Below are 27,817 nucleotides of genomic sequence, written 5' to 3'. Positions count from 1 at the left end.
TATGGTTTCCCTAAGATACAACCCGGAAGCTCTTACACCAAAAAGACATACTGCAAAATGGCCACAATTTTAATCAATTTGTGTGCACTGATATTCACTTGGGTCTCCACCTCCAGGAAAAAATGCCGGGGGAAAAACACACAGGTGACACATAGGATGTACTGCAAAAGCTGTCAGGAGCGCTCAATCCCACACACCTATTCGCTTCCACTTTGAAAGGAACAGGCAGAAAAGCACCTGGCAGTACCAGTCGGGTGGGAGCAGATGGAGGAGGACAGAAGGAGCAAGGATGTGGCTCACTGGAACTAATTTACTTAGAAAGGAACAAACAGTTACCGTCCGTGTGTAACCTTTCTCCGTCGGAGCCTGTCCAATTGTGATCTTCCTCAGGAATCTATCATTGGTATCCAACACTACAGCAGAAAGGGAAGACACAGGACAATGCTAGGAAAAGGACCATGAAGTTAAAGGAACCAGCCAAGCTGTAGAGCAACAAGTCCAACTTAATGCCTGTCTATTCATATCTGATTTCAAATCAGATGGCAAAGCTAGAATATGGGTTCAAATGAAGACATGATGTACATATATAGTAAGTGTACAGGAGTTATTTTTAAAGAAACAAATGTGGACTGGCTTGGTTTTATTCTGTCTAGATAACTCAAACAACTAGAAACCTGGAACCTATTCTAAAGCATATTCGAGCTTACAAGAAAAACAGCAGGCCACAGTTTTCAAAAGGCAGAGGTCTGTGTTGTTCTGCGGGATGACTCACTGATCTTACACCATCCTGGGAAACACAAGGGCCATGAGCGCAGGGCCAGGCAAATGCCTTTAGAAGCATGTTGGGTAACAGGCCTGCTCTTCCCTTCAGCACGCTGAGAAGAGTCACCTCCCTTCAGAAGACAGAATAGCTATCCAATTGTATACCCTTGGAGAACATGACAAAGATCAACCAGCTAACTAGTCTTACTTCCGTCTCCCAGGACAAATTACTGTTAACATTTTAGTGTATTTCCAATGTTCTTTTTTTGTATGACGCGTCAAACAATTACAAAATACAAAACGGAGACTTGACTTGGGGTGGTGAATACACAATACTAGTGTACAGATGATGTGTTGTGGAATCGTGCACTGAACCCCGTATAATTTTGTTAACCAGTGTCACCCCAATAAATTCAATAAAAAGGAAAAAAAAAAAAGAAAGAACAACAGTGCGCTGATTACACTCTAAATGGGTCAAAGAGGAGAGGCATTTTTAAGACACTTAATAACATGCCAAATTATTTTCAATAAAAACTAATAAACACCCAAAGCAGTTCTGTACAGCACTCAGGGGGACACACACTCAAACACCCCCCGCTTGATAAACGAAGGATATGATGTGTTGTTAAAGCGTATCCTTATTTTAAAAAAATATAGTGTCAAGTTCCTTGCGTCTAATTTCTCCGTATAAAATAGCCAGTCAACAGGTATAATCCATTTCCCCCCACTGGTCTGCTTTTGCTTTCTTAGAAAACATAAATTAGACATTAAGCAAAGGAAAAGTGAATGAAATACTAAATTTTCAAAGTGGATCTTTAGCTTATTCCTCATAAAATATTATACTATCTGTCCAAAGCCACTGAAGCAAAAAAAGAGAGAAACATCAGTGTGTTTTTATATGCTGAGACATCTTAAAAGTGCCATTAGCTAGCAACAGTTACTGAGCCAATAAAAATGACAAAACAGTCAATAAATTGGCCGTCAGCTGCATTCCGCATGACGATGAAAATTCCTTCCCAGCAGTGATACAGGGTAGATGGATGCACTCTTGGTACAAAATAAAACTCTAAGCTGGGCTAGTTGTACATAGAGAAAAGCAACATATGGCAGTGAAGCCAGGCAACTCACTCACTAAATTGCATGTTTGAACCTTGAAAGCTACCTACTTTGCTATAACAGAGTATAATAAAAAGAGGTGAAACTGAGTAGGCAAGCTAGAGAGTTACAAGAAAAAACAAGTCACTTATGCCAGACAAGGGTTCTGAGAACAAAGGGCAACCTGATTCAAGAAGTGACTGAACGCAATTTTTCTACTTCATGACACTAAAATTTTTTTCATAAAATAAAACTTGCAACATGTTATTTTTGGTTTATGCATGAACTTCTTTGAAACCACCCTCACTCCAATCAACACTGAATAGTCAGCAAACGTCCAACTTACCCAAGAAAAGGAGGTTTGAATACAGCTAATAAGGAGAGATGGATGGAGGTGGCCAGAAAAATGAGTAAGTCATCATCTTGGTCATGTCTTAACCATAAAAATATCAACATGCAAGCTTCCAGACTTCACATTTTAACAACCCTAACAGAGGGCATGGTGTGTGCAGTATAACCAAAGCAAATGGGGCGTGTATATGGCTCTTGTACCTCTTTGCCAAGTTATGGTTTCCGGATCAATATCCAATCTTGCAAATCTGTTTATCTCTTCATCTGTCAGTGTGGTAGGGTCGGTCTTTTCAATGCCTAGTCTCTGAAGAGGCAGTAAAATTAAAACGTAAGACAAACCAAACAAAAGCATAATAAATTAAAAAAATTTTTGATTCCCTGTCTCCAGATAGGGTCTCTCCTCGGAAATAGAAACCGTGTTAAATTCAGAAGGGAAAACTATGATCCTCTTTGCTAAGCCCTGATTTACCAGTCACATGTGTACAAAATATTACTAAAATGCTTGGCCCTGGCTGGTTTGGCTCAGTGGACAGTGTGTCAGCCCTCGGACTGCAGGGTCCCAGGTTCAAGTCCGGTCACGGGCATGTACCTCGACTACAGACAAGATCATGGTCAGGGGCCCTGCGGGAGGCAACCAATTAACGTCTCTCTCTCACATCAATGTTTCTCTGCCCCTCCCTTCTTCCCCTCTCTCTAAAAATCAATGGAAAAATATCCTTGGCTGAGGATTAAAAAAAATTAACACGTTTGTCCCAATAACTGAGCACCAGAGGCATTTTCCTAAACCTAGCCTTAAATAAGCAGTGACCAAGAAGTGTTGTGGCTAATTCAACAATCCCAAACAAGGTGCAAAACTTTTCAATCAGACAATTGAGAAGCCCAGTTAAACACCGATGTGAGAGAGAAACAATTAGTTGCCTCGGTACATGCCCTGACCCAGCATTGAACCCACAGCCTAAGTATGTACCCTGACTGGGAATCGAACCTGCAACCTTTGGTATACAGGATGACGCTCCAACCAACTGAACCACCTGGCCAGGGCAAATCCTAGAGCTTTTTAAAGGATCATTTAATAAAAATGTGGGGACATAAAGCATTAATGCAAGTCAAAATGTTTCAGTGAACAAGTTTTAGCAGTTCAACTTTATAACAATATAAATAAACCTGTTAAATTTTTCTGGACAATGCCAGCATTTGGATTTTTAAAAAACAAGTAAATTTCTTACTGATGGCAACTACCAGTAAATGGTGTTTATAGCATTTTTTTTTTTTGATCAAATAGTAGATTCCATCCATTCACTGTACTTTTCTGAGTTGTCCTGTTTCTAGTATCTGTCTTCTGTGCTATTCCTATAAATTTGCTATTAAAACACAATTAGCCAGTGTGGCTCAGTTGGTTGAGCATCATCCCATGCACCGAAAGATTGCCGGCTTGATTCCTGGTCAGGGCACAAACCTAGATTTGGGACCCAGGTCAGGGTGCGTATGGGAGGCAACCAACTGGTATTTCTCTGTCACATCTGATGTCTCTGTCTCTCTGTTTCTTTCCTTCCTCTCGCTCAAAACAAAATCAATTAAAAAACAATTTAGTCCTGTACCTCCCTACAGCTAACAGAAAGTTCCACCAACAAAGGCAAGATTAAAAGTTGCTGGCTCTTTCCATGGTATTTTGCTGCCTCACAGAACACAACTCTTATAAATAGGGTAGTAACTGCCTTACCTGATGCATAGGACTGGGGGTGGAGGTGGGGGGTGGATGTAAAAACAAAATAAGCTAAAGAACATTGTACTATGTAAAATACACTTTTCTCCAAGTCTAGGAAAAAACGCATGCATAGTGACAGAACTGTAAAGTAAGTAGAGTAAATGTAAACAATTAATGCTTCTGGATAAAGGGGAGCTCCATGTGTTCTTACAGCATCAAAATATCAAGTTGTAAAAATTAAAAATAAAGTGAGACTATAACTACTGTTGATAACACACACAAGGAATGTAATGTTCATTCCTTTTTATTGTAAGACGAGAGGCCCAGTGCACGGGTGGGGTCCCTCAGCCTGGCTGGCGATCAGGGCCAATCAGCCGACCGGGGGGAGGGACCATGAGAGGTTGGCTGTGGGAGGTCACGGACCACCAGGGGGCAGCTCCTGCATTGAGCGACTGCCCCCTGGTGGTCAGTGTGCATCATAGCTACTGGCTGGTCGTAAAGGTCACTTAGGCTTTTATATATGTAGATGTGCCAGTTTGTTTATCCACTCATCCACTGAAGGACCTTTGGGTTGTTTTTCAATTTTGGAGATTTTTAAATAGAGCTGCTAAAAACATTCATGGTTTTGTATGAACACAGTTTGTATTTCTCTTGGATAAATACCTAGGAGTGAGATTTCTGGCTATGTGGTTGGTGGTATAGTGTATATTTAATGACTATATATTTTTTATAGAAACTCAAGATAGAGAAATAACCATTCTTGCTTAAAGTCTCAGTACTGGGAAGAGCAGAGATTCAAACTTCAGAAGCCGCTATGCTGCCATGCTGGCCTCCTGACTCCTATCCAAGTCACAAAGGAGGTGTCAGCCTTTGTAGCTGAGGGCAGGTTGTCAGTGCTTTATTTATTTCAGGATAACCAATTATAACTTATAGGTAAATGGGAAATAACCTCTATTGCCAGTCTTTATGTTGATTACGCTCCTAAGACTATGGTTATGGAGGTAACTTTACCCAAAATAGGTGACTCTAAGGAGATTTCTGCTTCTTATCATTTACTCAGTGTCATACAATATCAAAAATGAAAAAGGAAGAGCTTACCCGTAACCTTCGGATTTGGATATCAGAAAACGTTCTCACTCCATTTACTGATGGTACCAAACGATTAAAGAGAGCCTGAAAGAAAAGGAGGAAAAGGGCTTTTAAATGAACTCCATTGCTTTGCTACCTGTATCACTAGCATCCAAGGGACCAACATTAATTCAGGTTCTTGAACCCTTTCAAAAGTGCCCATGGGACCTCCGTGCCTACCTTGTCCGTCTGAGTCTGTTCATGGAACATCCGGGCATCGATGGCCGCGGCAACGAGGTTATTAGCTGCAGTGATGGCGTGGATGTCACCAGTGAGGTGCAGATTAAACTGGGAAAGAGCAGAAGCCGCATTAGTCTTCTAACTTTCCTACATCCATTCTATTCCAACCAAATCAATCCCCATGTCAAAGCCAATGGACAGCTGATGACAGCACAGCTAGTGGACAAAGCCCCAATACAGGCAGATCTTGAATACAGAAATTACTGTCTTCAGAAGAAACTGTGGTTTCCCCTAAGTGACATGTCCAGGAACCACAAACACCATCCCACCAGGATCAACAGCAACACTGAGTTACTGACGGCGCGTCATGCCCTTTAAACAGTGAGCGAGGAGTACAATGGAGCAACCCAACTCTATGCCTATACACTGTTCCTGTTTCTGCAGTTATTACTCTGAATTTACTCCATGTTGGTTCTTCTCAATCTCATGCTTCATTTGATCAATTGCTTAAAATTATTAATTCCCCGTGAAAGCCAGACTTTGAAGTCCTTATCATGTCAAAAAAATGAAGCTGCCTCACAACTTTGTAAATTAAGATGTTTTTCCTTAAGTGTCACTTCTGCTGAGAAATAAGTCATTTATCCACTAAGACCTCTACAATAAAGCTTAATTTCTAGAAGGAAAAGCCATAATAAAGGGTCTGAGTCAACCAAATCCCAGAACACGTTACCTCTTCCATAGGAATGACCTGAGAGTAGCCACCACCTGCAGCGCCACCTAGAGGACAGGTCAAGGGTGAGGCTCATGTAAGGCATGTTTCTCCACAGAGGAAATCAAATCGATTTCATAACTGCTGCACATATTATTTATTTATTTTCTACAACCATTTGGATGGATTTGATCAGTGTCTTTAATTTTTTTCTACAAGCTGAAACACTCGATCTTTCTTGTGCTGAACAGCCTCTCAACTGAAATCTGAATCTAACAAAAACACAAACACATACATACCGACTTACTAGTATTATCTTTAGAAACAGGTTCCTTGTGATTCCTAACATCTTAGAAGTCCCAGCCTACAGTTACATAAAGGCAAACCTGTTCAATTTTCCACTCTCATAAACACTACTCTGGCATTTTAAAAAGGGGAATATTTAAAATACACACCAAACACAGAGACTGCAATTCTTCCTAAGTAGGAGACACACATTAGGAAACAGGTTAACTGCTAGGTTTTTGCTGGCATATCTGGAATAATAACCAAAGGCCAGTCAAAAAAATATCCAGGTTTCAAGTTATCAGTGAGATAAATGTCAGCTTGAGATGGATTTTAAATTTTATTTCTTGGTGAGGCAGAGACCATGCAATGAAAATGGGGCAATTTGTGATATGAGGAAAAGGAGAATATTGGCTTCAATAAGTAGAACAAGGAAAAAGGCTCAATCAAATGTAAGGGAGTTAAGACACGCTCAAAAGCAGAGCCAAGTCAGCACATTTATGAAACAGATCAAAACAACAGGCAAAGGAGCAAAGATGGCACCCCGAATTAACATTAGGAGAAATCATTAGAACAGGCAAAATATGTGATGCCGTATCACTGAGCCAATAGGATTATACTTAATTATAATTAATAAAAATAATTTTAATTAAAAGAACATGTCTACAGCACTGCAGCTATCAAAAACTGAAGGTGAAGTAGGATGCCGGACATCGTGTTTTCATGCAATCAGATGAAACACTGTTGATGGTGTTGTTTTAGACCTTGAAATAGACATGGGGCCCACTCTGGTACTTAAGATTAGTGCCTTTGACCCAGTTGCCTCTGAAGTCCCAGTTGCTGCTACTGCAAAATGGAGATAATACTGTCTTACATTAGAAAATAAAATACACATACACTGCTTAGCACAAATGCTGGTATAAAGCACATTCTCAACCAGGGTAGGCTTTTCTTATTCCCACAGGGTGAGACATCTGTAGGGTTTGTCTATGTCTCTAGAAAGTCAGCGTGGTGACTGATTACCTTTATTGTTACCATGACAATTGACTATTAGTCATACAAAAGCACTCTGCCTACACAGTACTCATCCTAGGAGTCCCTGTGCTGTGTCACAGAGTGACAGCAGGAGCAGGCGCTGGGGTGATCCGATGAAAGCCTTCACCAAAAGCACCACGACAGGTGGGTGTGAGGAAGACATTCCTAACGTCTAAAAAGCTGAGGGCCCCGTGAGCATTCATGGGTCAAGAGGGCCAGAGAAGACTGAGGGAGAAGCAGGTGTCCTCTGGCCACCCACGGATACCTTTAATTCCAAAGGTGGGGCCCTGAGAAGGCTGCCGTACACACGCGAAGACGTTCTGATGGAGGTGGGCGCCGAGGGCTTGCACCAGCCCAATTGTGGTGGTGCTTTTCCCTTCTCCCAGAGGCGTTGGAGTTATTCTTCATGATGAAAGCAAAAGAGGAAAGTTACATTTAGGGGAATTAAATTGATGTGAATCACTAAGACAGATCTAACAGATCCTAGAGAATGATTCCTAACCTGAATAATAAGACAAAAGACCCGAAAAAGGTCTTAGGAGTCTTGGTAACTTCCCCCGAATTTTAAATCAAAAAACACTGCTGTGCTTTAGCTGTTCTCACTGTAAGGAGAAATACACTTTACCTTGTAGAAAGACACTACTATGATTTAAATTTCTCAACCTAATCTCAAAAACTAGCTTTTATATGTAACTCAGCCCAGCAATAAAAATGAATGCTCAATAGAGCTAATGAATTAATGAATATGGGGTTAAGAAAAAGCAATTCCATATGAAGACCAGGTTTTAAGATCCAATTCTTTCACTCACTAGATGAATAACTTGACAAATTTTCTCATCTCTGAAGGTCATAATCTACTCTGACCTCACAGTGTGGCTATAAGGACCAAATTAGATAAAAATACCTGTGAAAATGCTAAAACCAAAGTAAAGGAACCTCCACACATACATGCTAAGAGCAAATGCAACCCCTGGTGATAACAATCAGGATTAATACTAAGATTTGATTGGCAAATGAATAGAAGTCGCACCCAGTCACCACCACGTATTTGCCATCGGGCTGCTGCCGCAGGCGGTCCAGCACTGACAGCAGGACTTTGGCCTTGGTTTCACCGTACAATTCCACCTCCTCAGAGAACAGACCAATTTCTTGAGCCAGCTTACTGATGGACTTTGGCTTGCAGGATCGGGATATGTCAATGTCACTTAAAAGAAATATAGGAAAGGTGAATCCATCTTTATTCATGGAAGGTATTAATCCCAGCCTAGTCATGACCCACCCCAACCACTGATGGTATTTTCAGAAGGGGTATATATACGTGTAGCCACGGCTACAAATCAACAACCCACAAAGTTTTAAACCTGTAAAACTTCATTTTTACCTTGGAACAGGTGTTTTGAGGATAAGCTTGTTATGCTCAATCGGCCACTTTCCTGGCTTAAATTTCTCCAGAAAACGCTTTGCACTCTCTACTGTGCTCTAAAAAAACCAAAAAAAGAACACCCAAAATATAAACAGAACCTTTCAACCTCCACCTCAACTCTTAATTCTGCATAACTCAAGTGCAATCAAAATGAACACCTTCATGGTCCATCTATTCACATGCTTCCATTCTGGGCTGCTTGCCTCTCCCCGTATCAGCTGGTGTGGGTTAAAAAGGACAAGGGAGACAAATCCTACTTAGCAAAGTCAGTGTTTGCACTTTCTCTTCCTTAAGTTATTCCATAGTAAAGTAGAATTGTGCCTTCCCTACTTTCCTCTACTCATATGACTGATTCTATTTCTCTGTTCTTCCATTCCCTTTTTTTTTCTTCTTCCACAGATTCATATCCCTCCTTAGCTTCTGAGCAGGTTTTATGACATTTCTACTAGGGGAGAAGAGCAGTAACTTGAATTCTACCAGTTTCCTAGAGCTGTTATAGAAACCTTGATTCAAACGCACCTGCATTAGCATTGCCACCGTCATGGGCCCGACGCCACCGGGAACAGGAGTGATGAAGCCCGCCCTCTCTTTGGCCTCACTGAACGCCACATCGCCCACAACTTTTCTCCCACTCTGCTTAGTATCATCTGGTCATGGGGGGGAAACATCAAAGCAAAGTGTCAGAACGTAATCCTGGTGTTTATTTCTAAATTAAGTGATCAACTATGACTGCTTGTTCCAAAAACTAAGTAAAGTTTAGGGTGTGTAGTCCCATCTGGCTCAAGTGCCCACTTTACCTAAAAGCTATGGGATGACAAGGTGTTTGCTATTTCCTAGGGAAAAACTTATTTTACCTGCAAAAATTCACATGCTGCATTAAGTGGTTTTTCCGAACCCAAAGAATCCTTTTGTAGTCTGTCCAGTGACAAATAAAATACCAACTGTTTTTTTACTCTTAAAGCCAACTATCCAATTTATAATGAGCTCCTTTTAAAATGTTAATTTGCCAAGGCCTACAAAGGAAATTTTTTTTGGGTGCACAAACCTCCAACTATGCCACAGCTGCCAGATACCGTTTCTACAGCAACTGTCAGCATTTTGTAAGCTCCATGCATGAGATGGAGGAACAATTCAACATCCAATTCCAAAGATGAGCAGCTACTTAAATGTATGCAAGAGGCAAATAATATAATTACACTTCCCTTAAAAGGATACAAGAATAACTACCATTCTTGCCAGCGAAGAATAGCTATTCAAGGGAACAAAGCCCAGTGAGGCCTCGTTGCTCCGCACACAGAGAGCATCCCCACTTGGCTTCAGTGAACTCGGGGAGGGGCTGGCGGACCGGCCGGGCCCTGCAGCGCTAAGGCTCCCAGGCAGGATCTGGTCGGACCGCAGCCCTTTCACGACCTCTTTGATCGGAGCACCACAAGGAGAGAGGATGCTTCAGAGCACAGCCGGTCCTCAAATAATGTCATTTCACTCAACATCAATGAGAGAAGAACTCGCCCCACGAGTGAGTGTGATGCGCCCTGCAATGGGAGGGGTCCTGTCCAGGGCTGGTTCCCTCCTTGCACCCTGAGCTGTATGATCCTGAACTGGAAGAAGTGGGCTGGAAAAGAATGATCTTTCTTGTTTTTATTCATCTTTCTTAAATGTATGTATAGCTCGCATGTATCTCGATGTTTAATATTAGAAGGGTTTCAGTCTTTATTTAGAAGTTAGGTAGTGCCAAAACCGGTTTGGCTCAGTGGATAGAGCATCGGCCTGCGGACTGAAAGGTCCTAGGTTCGATTCCGGTCAAGGGCATGTACCTGGTTTGCGGGCACATCCCCAGTGGGGGATGTGCAGGAGGTGGCTGATCGATGTTTCTCTCTCATCGATGTTTCTGACTCTCTATCTCTCTCCCTTCCTCTCTGTAAAAAATCAATAAAATATATTTAAAAAAAAAAAAAAAAAAGAAGTTAGGTGGTGTTTTTGTGACCAAAAATACGCCATAGAAACTTAACTCTTATTTGTATCAATTAGTCTATGGTAAAACTGGTTTCGCTACACATTGCTTCACTTAAAGTCACAGTTTCCAAGAACCGACAGACCATATTAACTGAGGGCTTATCTGTGTAGCCAAAAGGCCAGAAACCAGAGACCTAGGCTATGGGATCAGCTCTTCCCCTAACTGCTAGTCCTCAACCCTGTGGGCTCCTTACTGATCAGAAGTCCAAAGATGCAAGGAAGGATAATGCTACTTATTTCACAAGCTTGCTGAGAATCAAGTGAAAAATGTGCATATTCTTGACATTGAAAACGCATTCTGCAAATTTCTTACCGAACTGTAAGAGTTTCTCTTCCCGTCCTAGCCACATAAGAGATTTTCACTATGTACTATAAGGAGCTGATAAATAAAAACTCTTCAGACAGTTTCTAGAAATTACAAAGCAGCAGCTCTCATAACACTAATGTCATCTCAAAAGGTCAAGCAAATACTGTCAAGGTTGTGTCCTTTGTACAGGTTTCAATAGTCCAACGCTGAAGCTAGCTTCAAACCCCAACACCTCTTTCTATTAATTATTATTAACTATTATCAATGTGAGTCACTTTCTTCATGTTTCTCAATATGTAAGAGACATGTCATGTACTGCACAACCAAATGCTGTACTGGAAGAGCTCAGTGTTGCTAGTTAATCCAACAGGGCTGACTTGAGTGCCCTCTGATGTCTGTATAGTATTTCGTGGACAGTCTGATGTGGTCGGTGGAAAAAGCAACCACTTCTCAATCTAAGTGAGTGAATGGATTTAGTAACCAACAAACATCTTGGTTAAATACCCCGGGGCCTAGAACGTTTCTTTCATTGGGAATTATAGGGGCAAAATTCAACTGAAGATCCAGCTGAGACTTTACTCCTTCACATTTAATTTGGGTGCCCCCAGTAATAGAGTCCAGTATAGAAGCCACTGTGCTGGCTGAGTTGAGATTGGACTGGGCCAGGGTGGGGAATCTGTTCCCTCTTTTTATAACCCCTTCAAATAAAACCTACTATTAATCTAGTCCAGTGGTCGGCAAACTCATTAGTCAACAGAGCCAAATATCAACAGTACAACGACTGAAATTTCTTTTGAGAGCCAAAATTTTTAAACTTAAACTATATAGGTAGGTACATTGTTATTAACTTAATTAGGGTACTCCTAAGGCTTAGGAAGAGCCACACTCAAGGGGCCAAAGAGCCGCAGTTTGCCGACCACGGATCTAGTCCTTCTCAAATTATCTTTAGTAAGCCAAGCAGGAAGAACACTTTGATGTGTTTCTCTGGCCAATTCTTTCTGCTCTGCACTTGAAACTTTTAAAATATTCCTTTTTTTTGGTGGGGAGAGGGAAGCACACACCTTAATTCATTCTTATTTGGCAAGTGACATAATGTTATCCACACAAATGATTTAAATAATCAAAATATGAACCAAGAAGTGACCCAGCTGTGCTTTCAAAATCAAGACCCATTGTCTGCAACTCAGTTATTCTGCCATCTTGTGGGGACATTAAAATCCTGCCTTATTGATATTTATTCACCTATATGATCAGTAAAGATAGTGCATTGATCTTATTCACATTTTACCATCTACATGAGGAATAAATGTGCGCAGAATGGTAAGTTTCATGTTTAAGTCACATTTCATAGTTATCTGCAAATTTCTTACCTAACTGCAAGACTTAAGATCCCCACCCAGGTGTTTCTTCATCTCCCTCAAATCTAGTCCCCCCCAAAAAATGCCCAGTGCAGAAATATGACACAGAAGATGCAAGGTTTTGAAGAGAATGAGTGTGAATATCACGTCGCAAATGCTCAAAGTGAGGAGTTGTAGGTAAGTACTTTCTCGATCACCCATTAGATAATTACGCTACAAGAAAATTAGTGCTCATTTATGAGCTACTGTCTTAAAAGCATGGTAGGGAGAGTGGGAGGCAGGTTAAAAACAGTGAAGGCTTGACAGTGACTAATATTCCTGGCAGCTTAGTGTCTATATTTCAAAGCTGAGATGGCAAGGGAGAAAAATGATCATTCTTGCTGTAACGCTCTTCAATAATTCGATAGATACAATAGGGTGCAAGCGGCTAGAAGGCGTACGCTGGACAGGGCACCGCAGAGACCACTGCCCTGGAGAAGCTGACTGACTCGTGGAGGAGCCCACAGGGCACCAAGTATGAGACACATATGATAAAAGAAGCACAAGTTTTATGAGGAGGAAGGGAATGAGGGAGGGAGGGAGGGAGGGAGGAAGAAGGGATTGTCAAAAGAGGACACTATCCCTTGTTGAAGGGAAACCAGGCAAGGTTTGGGAGGAAGAAGGGGCATTTCAGACAGAAACGAGGTGGGGAGGAAGTTGGTTGAAAGTGAAGGTCACAGCTGAGCTTAGGCAGTTTTGTGTAGCCCAAGGCCTGTGCAGAGAAACAGTCTCTCGATTAAAGATTGTTCCTTCTTGAATCTATGAGGTATGTACACAGGTACACACTGTACTGTACTTTCAAATGTTATGTTTGAAAACTCCATGAAGAAAGAACAGCCTGCTCCACTGAAGATGCAGGTGTGGATGCCGCAAAGGACAAACAAGGCATGTGCGGACGGGCATGTGGTCCGTTTACAACTTAAGGCAGGTTTTCACAAAGTGCATGTGAGAAGAGGCCGCAGAGGTGGCTGCCCCTAGGACGGGGTTAAGGAGTCTGACGAGTCACATGGACGAGGAGGCCCATGGGCCTGTGTCAAGGTGAATATGGCAAAAGCACACAGATGGATCTGAATGGGCATCAGACTGGTAAGAAATTCACAGCAGTCCATCCAGTTGAGAGGGTTACACTCAACGGTGACACTGAGGACAGAGAAGGGAGGAGAAAATCTAATATTTAAAAATAAATCCAATAAGGGGAATAATTGGGAGGGAAAAGAAAAGGTCGACACCTGTGGGAAGGAAGAATGGTGACAACATAAACAGAAACAGGAGAGAGGCATGAATTAGGGAGAAGGGTGCCAAGGACAGCTATGGATGTGGTGTAAGGCTTTACCCTCTCAGCCTAGAAAAAGGAGGTCAAACCCCTTCTTTTTCTTGTAAAACCTCCCTCTTGCCCCCTGTGCAGTCTTCTCCCTGGACAAAGTCATCTCGGGAGCTGCATAGCAGCGGCTAAAACCACGGGTTCTGCTGTCAAGCTGGCCTGCCTGCCTGCCAGGAGCGACGTCCCATCTGCTGACTGCAAGCACCCGTGGGCAGGCCCATCACACTGAACCTCAGCACTTCAGCCTAAAACAGGATCAGGGATTCCCACTGAGGCTTCACCTGATGACCTAGACATCTTCCTCAGTCCAGCCCTCCAACAGACCCGCCTTCCTCTCCCAGCAACACTCACCTGGGACGTAGTTGATTCCACAGTCGATGACTACTGCCCCGGGTTTGATCCACTCCCCTTTCACCATTTCAGGCTGACCAACGGCAACCACCAGGATGTCACCTTTATTTACCTAAGGAGAGAGGATTCTGACTTCAGAAATTAAAAGAGAAACATAAAAAATCTAGACGTGGAAAGGACATTCCTTCCATCCCTGCAGATTTTCACCATCATCAGCTATTTTCTGCTGGCCACTCACTGACAGTTCTCTGGATGCTCTGCTCATTCCTGTACGTCAAAAGCCCCCCTTTTATTTTACCAAATGGGGAACTTGATAAGAACCCAAAGGAGCCAAAGGCCTAGGATGATGTCCTGAATGAAAAATATACAAAGGCTGCTCCCGGTGAAATGTGGGAACTTCCACCTCCCGCAGAAGGCTGCTTGGCGACAACTGTAAGAGAAGGTCCTGGGCCTCTCTCCTGCTCTCTCCACATTTAAGAGACTGCACTGTCAACAGGATGTGTACATGTGAGAATTCCCGGGCTCAGGAATCTGAAGCAGGGGGCAAGAACAAGCTGCGACGGGTGTCATGGGACCTCTGTCCACACATTTTCCCCCGAAGCACCTTTATCTCTGAGGCCACCATTCTTATCAGTTTGGGATCTGGCTGCCAGGAGTCAATCCTAGTTCTTACTCTGCCAATCCCTATCTGCCACAGAGGAGACTGGTACAGGAAGAATATAGTCAGAACAAAATCTGCATAACCTTGGGCAAGTGCTCCATGTGAATTCGTTTTTTCATCTTACAAAATGAGACAAGAATCATAGAACAGTTATAGAAGAATCATAGAATTGTTAGGATAAATGAGATAATGAGGTAAAGTACACGATAGTTTCTGGCACTTAAATGCTAGTTGTTCCCATTAAGTGAGAACACGCCACTACACATATGCACATGCACACAAATATACACACACACACATCATCATCATCATCATCTTCCACTCCACGCTGGACCCCCTACCTCCTTGTCTAGATTGGCAGTCTTGGAGTGGCAGGTGGTCACTGTGGCGTGGTTCCACAGAAGCAAGTCATGCATGGGGGCACCGACGATTTTACTGCGCCCGATCACCACAGCGTGCCTCCCGGCAATCTGCACCCCTGCAAGAAAAGCCAGCGTGCATCAGAGAACTGGGGGGAACAGCCCTCCTTCGCATGTCACCTATGTGGGAAAATTCAGAACAAGTGCATGGAAACAGATTCAGAGCACCAATAAGAAATCTTCCAACAACTCTAGGGTTTTAGCTACAAATTGGTCCTGTACATGTGTCTGTCTGTCTTTCTTTTCTTTTTTTTCTTTTTTTGCGATTGTCTGAAATTTCTATAACCTTGCTCCGGATGCAGCAGGACAAGGCCTCAAACCGTTCCAAAATGTTCTAGCAAGCACTATAGGAATGCACAGGGTCACCCCAGACCCAAGCACGCTGGAGGCTTGCACCACATGTGTCTTTCTTGCTGTGGGTTTTTTGAGAGCTGCTTAAGCCAAGATACATTCATTCAGTCACCGGAAAGTGGGAAGAAAACCTACACTAAAGAAAAAAAAGAAACCGTGACATACAGCTAATAAACAGCCATATGGAAGAAGACATCAGATTCAACTCCATGGAAAAAATAGTGATGACAAATAGGAGGCATGCAATGGGGTGGAGGGAAGTGCGGGAAATTAGATTAATACATATTGGTGATTCTTTCCACCTGGGTAGGCGTATTTATGCAGTTCCTCACCTAACTTTCTTTTGGCTTAGGGCCTGATCCATAGGGTTATTTGCTGGAAAGTGAAAAAGGGGAATTTAACTGTGGTAGAAAGCTTTCTTTTTGCCTACTCAGCATCCGTCCTTCTGGCACTACACCCATGTCCTTTTCTCGACTGACATACTCTACTTAATAGAAATGGTCTGGGCGAGTACCCAACAGTGGATTTGTGACCGTATTTCATCCCCTGGCCAATGAGATCCAATCCCATGACTGTTAGGCACAAGGATGGAACAAGGCTGGAGCTGCTCGGGGCCGCCAAACGGAGTCTGAGAATGAGCTAGGAAAAGAGCAGAAATAAAGTACCGAAGACTCCACCTGAGCCCCCCTACCTAAGCTGTGGCTGAAGTGCTTAAGGCAGTTGGTGCTTAAATTGTGCTTCTTGCAAAACATTAATTTTATCCAAAAAAGATAAGCTTCTATATAATGCTAACACCACAAACATCTAGAAGTAAAGCCCTCAAAGTCTGAAGTGTTTAAACTAATGGCAGCTTCACGAGCCGTTAGACTAGAGGAAGTAGAAGCCTGTAGCTGCTGTGGCTCATGGGATTGGTTTTTATCAAGTTGCAACAAACTGCTAAATAGGCAGCAGAATATAAACTTAGTGGTGGGACTGAACAGCGATAGCTGTCACAAGGCTTATCGTTTGACCTTTTCTCACTAACCACAGAACATTTTCTTTTACATAGGCCAACATTTTCCACTTCAAACTTCTGATCCACTTCCTCTACACAGGACACACTTCCTCGTAAAAAATAAGCTCTGCTAAAGGATTTGTGATGAAATCAAAACACCAAGATGCTCCTTAGGCGATGAGGTAATGTAGCCAATTGTTCAGAGATGGTTTCCAGACATTGGTCTAGGTGCCCACTGGGGAGGCAGGGACTTTTCACATTGTACCCCTACATACTATTTAATTCTTACTACCATAGAGCCCCCCCCGCCGCCCCCCATACACACACACACACACACACACACACACTGCTTTGAACTTGGCTCTGCTGCCTCTTGGACAAATTACTCAATCTTTCTGAGCCTGTTTTCTCAGCTTTTGAACAAGGAGAGTACCCATTTCATAGGCTTGTTGAGAATACTGAGGATTTAGGTAAAGCCCCCTAGCAGATCGGTCCTCGTGCCAATCAAGTCCATTTATGCCCACAATGAACCTCCTCTGTACCTGCACGTGTCAAGGCCAGGCTCTAAGAAACGGTGCTTTGCTTTTGGTTTTTACCTGTCCCTTTGATGAGTTCCAAGCATCCTTTAGGTGTACAAGGGATGAAACAGTCATTTAGGTCACCTCTAGCAAGTTTTCCAGCACTGATGTTAGTCAATCTAAAACAGTGAAAGCAATGAAGGGGGAAATAAAGGTAATTTAGGTGTTTTTACTCTTTAGAAGCAAATATATTATTTATATTTGGAACCATGCAATGTGATGTAGAAAGTTAAGCCACACTCACCCATCTACATCCTTTTCAGGTGCAATAGCATTGACCACTGCTTCAGTGTTAATGGGATTCTCTGAATCTAAAGGTAGCTGCACGATGAAGCCATGTATGGTGTGGTCTTCATTCAAAGACGTAATGTACTTTAATACCTAAAAACAATACCACATACAATCTGTGTCACACAGAAATCAAAGGGTGGAGAAACACTTTCCAAGTCAAAAGGAAGGTTGTCCCATTGCCCCCTAAGAGTTTAATTGTAATCATCTCAAAATGTACCTCCTCTTGCCCTGGCTGGTTTGGCTCAGTGGATAGAGCGTCGGCCTACGGACTGAAGGGTCCCGGGTTCGATTCCGGTCAGGGGCATGGACCTTGGTTGCGGGCACAATCCCAGTAGGGGGTGTGCAGGAGGCAGCTGATCGATGTTTCTCTCTCATCAGTGTTTCTAACTTTCTATCCCTCTCCCTTCCTCTCTGTAAAAAATCAATAAAATGTATTTTTTTTAAAAAAAGTACCTCCTCTTGAATCCTGAGAGAATTCTACTTTACCACAGAACATAGTCACCAGGGGTCTGGTAAGAAACCCATCAAAGAACTAAGAACTTCAACAATAATACCCAGTCACCGTGGTCTAAATCAAGATTTCTGTGATAACAGAAATGTTCTCTATTACACAGCTTACAATACAATAGTAGTTACTGAATACTTGAAATGTGGCTAATACAACTGAAGAACTGAATTTTTAAATTTTCTTTCATTTTATTAAATGGCCACAGGGGGCTAGTGGCTACCCTATTGGACACTGCAGATACAGAACATTTCCATGGCTTCAGAAAGTTCTTCTTCCCTCCTGCCCCTTCAGTTAACCCACTATCTACAAGCAACCACAGTTCTGATTTTAATCACAGACTTATTTATCCTGTCTATTCTTTTTTTAAAATGCTTTTATTGATTTCAGAGAGGAAGGGAGAGGGAGAGAGAAATAGAAACATCAATGATGAGAATCATTGATCGGTTGCCTCCTGCATGCCCCCTACTGGGGATCAAACCCGGAACCCAGGCCTGTGACCTGACCAGGGAATTAAACCGTGACCTCCTGGTTCATAGGTTGATGCTCAACCACTGAGCTACACCGGCTGGGCTGTTCTGCTTATTCTGGAGCATCATATTAATGAAATGCACGTTTGGTTTTTAAGATGCATATAACTATAGGCAAGGGGTCATTTTTTAATCAACACTGCAGGTGATTTGGAAACAAATGCTGCTGCAATCACACTCTGAGTACCAAACATTCATACCCTAGCTTTGCACCATTTACTCCGTAGGTATTTTCAAAGATTTTCTGGAGGCAGAGTCTGTGGAGAAAGAATTACCTGGAGGTCTTCTGTATGCCAAATGTATCAATCCCTAAAGTTCTATTAAACCAAAACCAGAGAGGAAAGCCTTCAGCTGCCCTCCTCACACTCAGTTCCTAAAAGCTCACCTCAGCTTCTGTGGCCGTTCTTGGTAACTTAATGTGAGTGGCTTTGATCCCAATCTGCAAAAATGAACATTTAAAACAGGTGTTCAGCAAGAGAACTTGAGACATACAGATATGACTAAAACAAACCATGCGGTGTTTTAATCATTTCACCCTATGTTCTGAAAAATCAGCCTCTCATTTTGACCCACTCATCATTTACGTAATTGTCATCAATGCACTTCAGCAATTTCATGTCCACTATTCCTGCTCGTTGGGAAGTAGGCAGATCACTGACTAGAAAATATTCAAGGGTAAACCAGAGGCTGCAGCTCTAAGTCACCCATTTCTGACTTGCAACATAAATGAAAGTCTGCTGTGGGCGAGAAAAGGTTTTATGGGGAGGGGCACAAAGGGCAAGGGTAGCAGGCAGGACCTGGGTGAGGTGGGGGTGACAACACTGCTGTTCTCGCCTTACCTCTTCTGCAGCCTTCAGCTTCACATTTATATAAAGATTGGAATCATCTCTGTTGCCAACCTAGAATAATAAATACATGCAAATCAGACGATCAGGAAAGTCAAGGTGTACAGAAAAGCTTCTTTGACTCTTGTTGCAGAGAACTCTAACAGGAGAATCAGGAGAAGGTTGGAGCAGGGTGGAGATGTGGACACAGGTGGGATTAGGGATCCCTCCCCAAACAAGGCCAAAAGAAAAGAAAAGGCAGGGGACGTCTGTATCTGCCCTGAAAATTAGGCCAGGGTGCTGCAGGCCTGCCTAAAACCGTAGAATTTCTGCTGACGTTGAGAGAGACAGGGCTGGGGACTGCCATCAGGAAGAGAAACAATACAGCTGAGACAGGAACGCCCAGAGGGCACACTCTGCTTCCTCTCCCTCACTCCCAAGGGCACTGCAGAGCTCTCATGCCCGCACAAGAGAAGAAAACCAGCTAGGGTGGACTATTCCTACCTTACACAGAGCAGACACCTGTGCGAGGCAAAGGGCAGTCTGCTGGCCCCAAGACAAAGAAGCAGCCAAATCCTTTGAACCACTGTGCTAGGTCTCACCATGTTCCTTCTACTAGTATCTACTTCATCACGATCATATTTATAGGTTTTCCCTGTAACCGTTTATCTGTAAAATTTTATTTTACAAATACTTTTCCATGTTCCAGTGGTTGACAATTATCCTTTTCAAAGTTGAAATAGATGCTCAGGGTGAAATGCTATAAATTTGGCTTCTGCCAAAATTGCAGAGGGGAAAATGGTAGGTCCATCAATATTGACGCAAGACTCCTTTTAACAGGACAACCGCGGAGAAAGAAGCTGGCCTTAGTGACAGTATTTCCAGTCCCTGTCATGTTGATGCTACAATGGGAAGCTCCCCCAACCCAAGGCCCACCGATCATTGTCTCACTCTTAGCTTCTGTTGTTCTTGACACAGATCTGTTTTGCCAATGCCAATTTGAATTTCATCTCTTGAAAGATAAGTCTGTTGAGGGAAATGTAATTTTTTTAATGGCTTATTTGAATCTAACCTGCTTCCTGTGGGGGTTTCCTTAGAATTTTAGTGCCTCACATATTTTTTCTTTGGCCATTTTCTATATACATTCTTTGCCCCTAGCATCCAACCTTCATTGACTGAGTTACCAGATTTAATGCATTGACTTTTAGATCAAAGTAGGAAAGAAGATGGTCCTAAATACAGAGTATTTTTTTACATTTTCATTAATATTTATAACTACAATTCATTTAGACTTAACTCTGAGTTTAAATGGTTTTATCGCCCACTGCCCATCCTTTTAAAATTATAATTTCTCTCTACTGCAGTTTACTTTCACTCATCTCTCAGGTAGCTGACACGCAACTGTAAGTCACTTTTCCATGAAAGGTATGTAGGCATTTTTCTGAGTCTCTCTGTATCTGAAAATATCGTTTTGCTATATTTGCACTTGAAGGATCCACTTGGCTGAATTTGCTGTCACATCATTTTCCTTCAGAGACGTAGTAATTTTTTTTGCTGTTGTTGTTCCATTATAGGAACTGTTTTCTGTCTAAATGTTTCAGAAAGAATTTTTCTAAACCTCCATTTTATTTTTTTAAATATACTTTTATTGATTTCAGAGAGGGAGGGAGAGGGAGAGAGAGAAACAGCAATGACGAGAATCATTGATCGGCTGCCTCCTGCACAGCCCCTACTGGGGATCAAGCCTGCAACCCAGGCGTATGGCCTTGACCAGAATTGAACCCATGACCCTTCAGTCCACAGGCTGACACTCTACCCACTGAGCCAAGCCGGCTAGGGCAAAACTGCCGCTCATTTTAAAAAGAAAGCTTAACAGTTACAGTTATGAGCGTATGTCAAAGTTTCGTTATAATCCTAATGCAGTGATGGCGAACCTTTTGAGCTCGGCGTGTCAGCATTTTGAAAAACTCTAACTTAACTCTGGTGCTGTGTCACATATAGAAATTTTTTGATATTTGCAACCATAGTAAAACAAAGATTTATATTTTTGATATTTATTTTACATATTGAAATGCCATTTAACAAAGAAAAATCAACCAAAAAAATGAGTTCGCGTGTCACCTCTGACACGCATGTCATAGGTTCGCCATCACTGTCCTAATGCAAAGCAAAAGACCTCTTAGGAGCCAATTCAAAGACTCACTCTCAGGACAGGAAAATGGTTATACAATCATCCTAGACTCGATGCAAAAAGAAGTTTATGAAGAACAGTAGATTCGTGACTGTCAATCAAGTGGGTGGGTGGAAGACTGGTTCCCCAGAACAAATCTTAAATCCACTAGAGTTTATCAAGAAAATCACTTAAGCATTTTATCAGAATGCTAATTTCTTTTCAGAAGGAGGTGAATTACATTATTGAAGAAAGTTCTTGCCCAGAACAAGTTAGAAACATTTTTTTTTTAAACAACAGGAGTCTGCAAACTGTTTCTGGAAGAAGCCAGACGGTATATATTTAGGGTTTTTCAGGCCATGTATTGTCACATATTTTGCTTCTTTTTTTTTTTAACACTTTACAACCTGAACAGCATTTGGACTTGGGCCCCTGTTTTATAACATAAAATAACCTGGGTATTGGTCTACTCACTAATCTTTCTTTCTGCTTCAAGAGATATTCAGGTCAGGTGAATTAATTAATTTTATTGTTTCATTAATTTTATTGTTATGGCCGTGTCCTTTGTGAGGACTGAATGAGTTGCCATGAGCAAAGCACTCTGAATAGTCCTGGTAGGAAGCAAGTGTTAGTTCTTACATTATTAATGACTAGAGGCCCGATGCACGAAATTCGTGCAAGGGGCTCAGCCCTCGTAGCCATGGATGTTTACCTCAGCCCTCCCAGCCCCAGCTTTGTCCGGAAGGTTGTTTGGCTGTCCGGTCTAATTAGCATATTACGCTTTTCTTACTGTAAAGTATTTTATATGCTACGGGGATGGAACACAACCTCATTTGTATCTCTGAGAATGAAAAGTCAAGTCATAATTTTTATTTTAAATATTCAGTTATTTGGGAAGTTAACAGTCTATTATGTTTTTTAAAAATTTCAACTTTTAGGTACATATACCCCAGCCAGATCATGAATATCCTTGACTGCAATGCTAAGAAATTAGGAAAACAAAGGGGAAAAGCGAATGGTTTTTGGAGATAGATCTGGGTTCACATCCCAGACTCAGTCCCTTGCAGACCGTGGCTTCGGAAAAGCTTCCCAAGATCCCTGCGCGTCAGTTTCTGTGATGATAAGGAGGCAGTGCCCAACCTGCAGGGCTAGTACCAATATACACAAATCACTGAATGTCAGCAGACACTATGAAGCAGTACTGTTTTTCCTTCCGGAGGGATGGGAGTGGGTGTGGATGGGTGGGTGGTGATCAGATTTGCATTTTGACAAGGGCAGTAAAGGACTGGAAGCATCCAGATCAGAAACTTAAAACCTGTAAGCGCCAGACTGCAGTGGCCCCAGGGGGTGGAGCAGCACAAATCAAAACAAGGAACAGATTCCAAGAGCTTAGGAGAGGCAGGCTCAATAGCACCATAATCCCCAAGGGGATGTGTGGAGTGAGGGAGATCCTAGAGGTGATCTCAGGTTTCTGGTTTGCAGGTGTGCGAAGATGGTGGTGCCAGGTCACCAGGACGGAAAAAAAATGAGAGGTCGAGGCAGCAGAGATGTAATTATGTGAAAATAAACAGAAAGCTCATTGAAAGTGGAGTTGGGAGGCTGGAAGAGAGAACTCACACACATCACTCAAAGCACACGACTGACCCCAGCAGGCAGAGATGGACCATGCACCCCTCTCACAGGAAGTGGTATAACTTGACTACCTCAGCAGGAAGAAAGGTTTCCACCTTAACAGCTCAGCCAATGGGAGGCTGCCACAGCTCAGCCAATGAAAAGTCACCAGACCCTGACCTTCCAGTTCCTCCAGTGGATTCTTCCTTAACAGCAGCCCCTCCCAAGTCCTCCAAAGAGCTTCCCTCTCCTTTGTTTCTCTGGACTTGCACGTGGTGCACTTTAGACTGCATGTCCTGAATTACAACTGTTTGTTGTTCCTGAATAAACCCATTTTGCTAGAGAAATATTAGCTATTTGTTTAAGGCCAACAATTACACCACAGTATGTGTAAGCCTTGCATCATGGAAAGACGCTAACTCTGGTGCTAAAGTGCAAGATTAAAATATTCTACCACTGTTTTATTGGCGAGGACAGAGAAGACCAAGCTGTAGAAAACTGTTCATGTAAACAAAAACACTTGCAATCAATAAATTTAAAATATGAGTTTAGAAATCAATCTTTAAAACAGGAGAAAAAAAACAATATTGCTAAGGAAAGGGGTAAAGAAACAGATTTCTAGTTTATGGCATTTACTCTTTCTACAACAAACAACTCACAAGATTGAGCCCAGAAATAACTGATCCCCCACATGTACCAAGTGTACACCCACAACATATACCTTTGATTCTTAGTAATTTGTAAAAAGAGAAAAATCCACCACAGGAGAGAACACACCGGGCAGAACAGGCCTTCTTTTTTCTTCTCAGCTAAGGCCTCTTTTTTTATATATATATTTTTATTGATTTTTTACAGAGAGGAAGGGAGAGGGATAGAGAGTCAGAAACATTGATGAGAGAGAAACACTGATCAGCTGCCTTCTGCACACCCCCCACTGGGGATGTGCCTGCAACCAAGGTACATACCCCTGACCAGAATCAAACCTGGGACCCTCCCCCTGTCCGCAGGCTGATGCTCCATCCACTGAGCCAAACCGGTCAGGGCTTAGCTAAGGCCTCTTAATAAAATTAACAAAAATGGGGGAAATACATAAGTACTATTCACTCTGAAATTCTTGATAAATATTGAACAGAGACTTAGCAAGGGAGATGAGAATCACTGATCGGCTGCCTTCTGTACGCTCCACACTGGGGATAGAGCCTGCAACCCAGGCATGTGCCCTGACCGGGAATTCAACTGTGACCTCCTGGTTCATAGGTCGATGCTCAACCACTGAGCCATGCTGGCTGGGCTTAATTGATATTTTTCAGACAGAGAGAGAGAAAGGGAGGGGGGGAAAGAGAGCCAGACATCAATTCGTTGTTCCACTTACTTATGCATTCATTCATCTTGTATGTGCCCTGACTGGGAATCAAACCCACAACCTTGGCATATCAGAACAACGCTCTAACCGAGCTACCTGGAAGCAGGTTTTTCTGAAGGGAATTTCAAATGAAAGCTATCAGTTTCCTGTCACCCAAATCAAGCCTTCAAAATATTCTTTGTACAGTTGTCTATATCACAAATATTTATTGAAGGCCTCCTACTGGATGAACCTGGAGCTCAGGGAAGAAAATGTGGACAGAGGTCTAAATTAGGATGTATTCTCCCATGTAACCATGAGACCGAGTGAGCTCACTTGGAGAAAGAACAAGATGAAAAAGTGGTTGAAAGCTATGCCTTGTCGGAACCGGTTTGGCTCAGTGGATAGAGCGTCGGCCTGCGGACTGAAGGGTCCCAGGTTCGATTCCGGTCGGGAGCATGTGCCTGGGTTGCGGGCATGTCCCCAGTGGGAGATGTGCAGGAGGCAGCTGATCGATGTTTCTCTCTCATCGATGTTTCTGACTCTCTGTCTCTCTCCCTTCCTCTCTGTGAAAAATCAATAAAATATATTAAAAAAAAAAAAAGAAAGCTATGCCTTAAGGTATTCAAATGTTCTAGGTGAGATGAGGAAGGAACAGGAGATTTGAATTCCTCAGAGAGATGAGAAACAAGCAAAAAAGATTAGAAGAAAGGGAAATAAGTGATGTCCCAGAAAGCCAGAGTCCAGAACTCAGAAGAGATCCAGGCTGTATAAGTTACTGGCCTACCGCTGATATTCAGAGCCAGGTGATATTGCCTAGGGCAGCAATATTCAACCTGTGTGCCGCAAGAATTTTTAAAACATGCAATGCCTGACTATTTAGTTAGAGGCACTGACCTCTTTTCTCTTAGGTTGTCAAAAACCAACAGCCAACACAACAATAGCTGTCTGGTGTGAATGAGTCAAAATTATACCTTTTTTCTTTTTTTGTCAGGTCAACAAAAAATACATTTTTTGGCGTGCCACAGAATTTTAGTAATTAGTTTGTTTGCCATGAGGTGCAAAAAGATTGGAAATCGCTGGCCTGGGGCAATGGTCCACACATTCCTGTGACAATCCCAAGACCTTTCAGACCTGTTGAGTGCCAAACGATTTTCATAATGACACGACAATGTCACTTGCTTTTTTCACTGTATTGCCATTTATATTGAGGCTGCACAAGTAATGGTGAATGAGTAAGACGACTGGTGACTTCACTGCCATCCATGCTCAGGAAAAACTGATGCCAGTGTCACAAGTGCCCAGATGAAGCAGTGAGAGCCATTCGTGTTACTAAACCTGGACCCTGAGAACCGACCTTTTTAGAACCCTGTGTAGGGAACTGGGGAGCACGCATCGAGCACTTCCGCTGCATACCAAAGTACACTGGCTGGCGGCAGGAGCACTGGTGCTGTTTTGCCTTGCAAGCTGAGCCAGCTGCATTTTTAAATGGAACACCATCTTGACTTGAAAGAAGAACTGACAAACAATATTATTCAGCTTTGAATATTTGGCAATATTTTCTCAACAGTGGACAAAGTTAGCCTGCTACTTCAAGGAAAATAACGAATTGTATTTGTTGGCCAATGATAAAATTTGAGTTTCCAAGCGAAAAACCGGAATTTTTTAATTCACTCCTGTGAGCTTGACTTCTCAATATTTAAAGTCTTTTCCGATGAGTTCATTGGTGATATTAATGATCATGATTTTTTTATACCAGATCAATGTGTTAACATTTGGAAGATCTGCATATGCCAGTGAACTATTATTTTCCAAATGAGGAATGAAGGGCATAACAAAACTATGCATGGGGTACATTTTCTTTCAAACTCCAACACAGATTTCGATGCAACAAAGTATGAAAGTTCAAAGATAAGGTTCAGATTACACATTGTAACTAACCTTTAAAAACTCTGCTTATTGAATCCTGGTATATTCACAATTATCTGGAAAGACTATTTTAAAAAGCCTTCCCTTTCACATCTTTATAAGAAAAACCAGAGGCCTGGTGAACAAAATTCGTGCACGGAGTGTGGGGGGGGGGGGTGTCTCTCAACCCAGCCTGCACCCTATCACAATCCAGGACCCCCCGGGGGATGTCTGACTCCAGTTTAGGCCCTATCCCGTAGGGATCCCTGAAGGGATCAGGCCTAAACCGGCAGTCAGACATCCCTCTCGCAATCCGGGACCGCTGGCTCATACATTTCAATCACACTAGCATATAGCAAGAGACTGAGTGCAGATGCGATGGGCATCCCACTGTCTTCCATTAGGCCAGACTGTAAAGGGTTTTGCAAAAAATGTAAAATACTGCCCCTCTTCTCACTAAATCTTGTTTTCTACAACTTTTCTCATTAAAATGTTACTTATGCTAACATATAATGATCTTCCTATTGGGCATTTTTACGTGTAAATATTTTTTAAGCCTCTCATTTTTAATTTCTAATACAGTAAATACCAATGGATAAATCAAGATAAAAGAAAAGCTCCTTTAAAAAAAAGTTCCTAAAGGTCTTCAATTTTTCAAAGCATAAAGGGATCCTAAGACCAAATCTCAAGAGACACTGGACTAGGGGAAGGGTGCCCACAGAGAACAGCAGAGGGCCAGGGCACGCCAACATTTAGAAGTTGAGCTGAAGAGGAACCTGCAAGGAGAAACTGCAAAGGTCTAAGGCAGCAGTTCTCAACCTGTAGGTCGCAACCTCTTTGGCGGTCGAACGACCCTTTCACAGGGGTCGCCTAAGACCATCCTGCATATCAGATATTTACATACGATTCATAACAGTAGCAACATTACAGTTATGAAGTAGCAACGAAAATAATTTTATGGTTGGGTCACAACATGAGCAACTGTATTTAAAGGGCCAGAAGGTTGAGAACCACTGGTCTAAGGTTTCACAGAAGTCACGCCCCTCCCAATAAATAAAAAATGGGGAGAGACTGAAGTTCTTGTTGTCTTAAGTGCTACTGAGAGACTGAGTAAGGAGGTTATTGGTGGAAATGCACTGCCATAATACCTGTAATATCGCCAGGCCTGGTGTGAAACCAGGTACTTGCTCCTTCATCTGAGTGACCTGGCTCTTCAGCTGCTCCCTTATTTGCCTAGAGAAAAAGGAAAGGTTGGAGTTAACACAACGTTTCAAGCAAAAAATGATGTGGATTATTACATGTATTTCTCTTTTAAATGAAAAACAGAAGAGTCATTAACAGGTATAATATGTACTATGTACTGCCCATCAATTTTCCAGGCTTCAAATAGACATGGATCTTTTCTTCTTTTTTTTTGTTAATCCTCAACTGAGGATATTTCTTCCATTGATTCTTAGAGAGAGTGGAAGAGAGGGAAAGCGACAGAGAGAAACATCAATGTGAGAGACACACCAGTTGGTTGCCTCCCACACAGGCCCAACCAGGGCCAGGAATTGAGCCTGAAGCCAATG

The 27,817-nt window shown here is 42.4% G+C and overlaps 1 protein-coding gene and 1 non-coding gene across 4 annotated transcripts in view; both read right to left on the bottom strand.

The window, feature by feature from the left end:
- MTHFD1 (methylenetetrahydrofolate dehydrogenase, cyclohydrolase and formyltetrahydrofolate synthetase 1) overlaps positions 1-27,817 on the bottom strand; it is a 57,836-nt gene that overhangs the window by 18,443 nt on the left and 11,576 nt on the right. For 2 of the 3 annotated variants that reach the window (XM_036309665.1, XM_036309673.1), the window contains exons 2-17: positions 27,395-27,479; positions 19,231-19,290; positions 18,777-18,830; positions 17,310-17,446; positions 17,084-17,184; positions 15,065-15,201; positions 14,063-14,174; positions 9,193-9,320; positions 8,632-8,729; positions 8,281-8,454; positions 7,516-7,652; positions 5,952-5,998; positions 5,222-5,329; positions 5,012-5,086; positions 2,410-2,512; positions 337-413 (exon numbers count right to left, since the gene is read on the bottom strand). In XM_036309665.1, the coding sequence (XP_036165558.1) occupies positions 337-413; positions 2,410-2,512; positions 5,012-5,086; positions 5,222-5,329; positions 5,952-5,998; positions 7,516-7,652; positions 8,281-8,454; positions 8,632-8,729; positions 9,193-9,320; positions 14,063-14,174; positions 15,065-15,201; positions 17,084-17,184; positions 17,310-17,446; positions 18,777-18,830; positions 19,231-19,290; positions 27,395-27,479 (1,633 nt within the window). Of the gene's footprint in view, positions 1-336; positions 414-2,409; positions 2,513-5,011; positions 5,087-5,221; positions 5,330-5,951; positions 5,999-7,515; positions 7,653-8,280; positions 8,455-8,631; positions 8,730-9,192; positions 9,321-14,062; positions 14,175-15,064; positions 15,202-17,083; positions 17,185-17,309; positions 17,447-18,776; positions 18,831-19,230; positions 19,291-27,394; positions 27,480-27,817 lie in introns of those variants that run through there. The other variant, XM_036309680.1, reaches the window with a different exon arrangement.
- LOC118661925 lies at positions 15,407-15,538 on the bottom strand. The gene has a single exon (XR_004969532.1). It is a non-coding gene; the product is annotated as a small nucleolar RNA SNORA9 (small nucleolar RNA).

Source organism: Myotis myotis, unplaced genomic scaffold (genome assembly GCF_014108235.1).
Source record: "Myotis myotis isolate mMyoMyo1 unplaced genomic scaffold, mMyoMyo1.p scaffold_m19_p_1, whole genome shotgun sequence".
NCBI lineage: Eukaryota > Metazoa > Chordata > Mammalia > Chiroptera > Vespertilionidae > Myotis > Myotis myotis.
The sequence above is the reverse complement of the archived record's forward strand: the minus strand, read 5'-3'. Positions and strand labels throughout refer to the sequence as shown.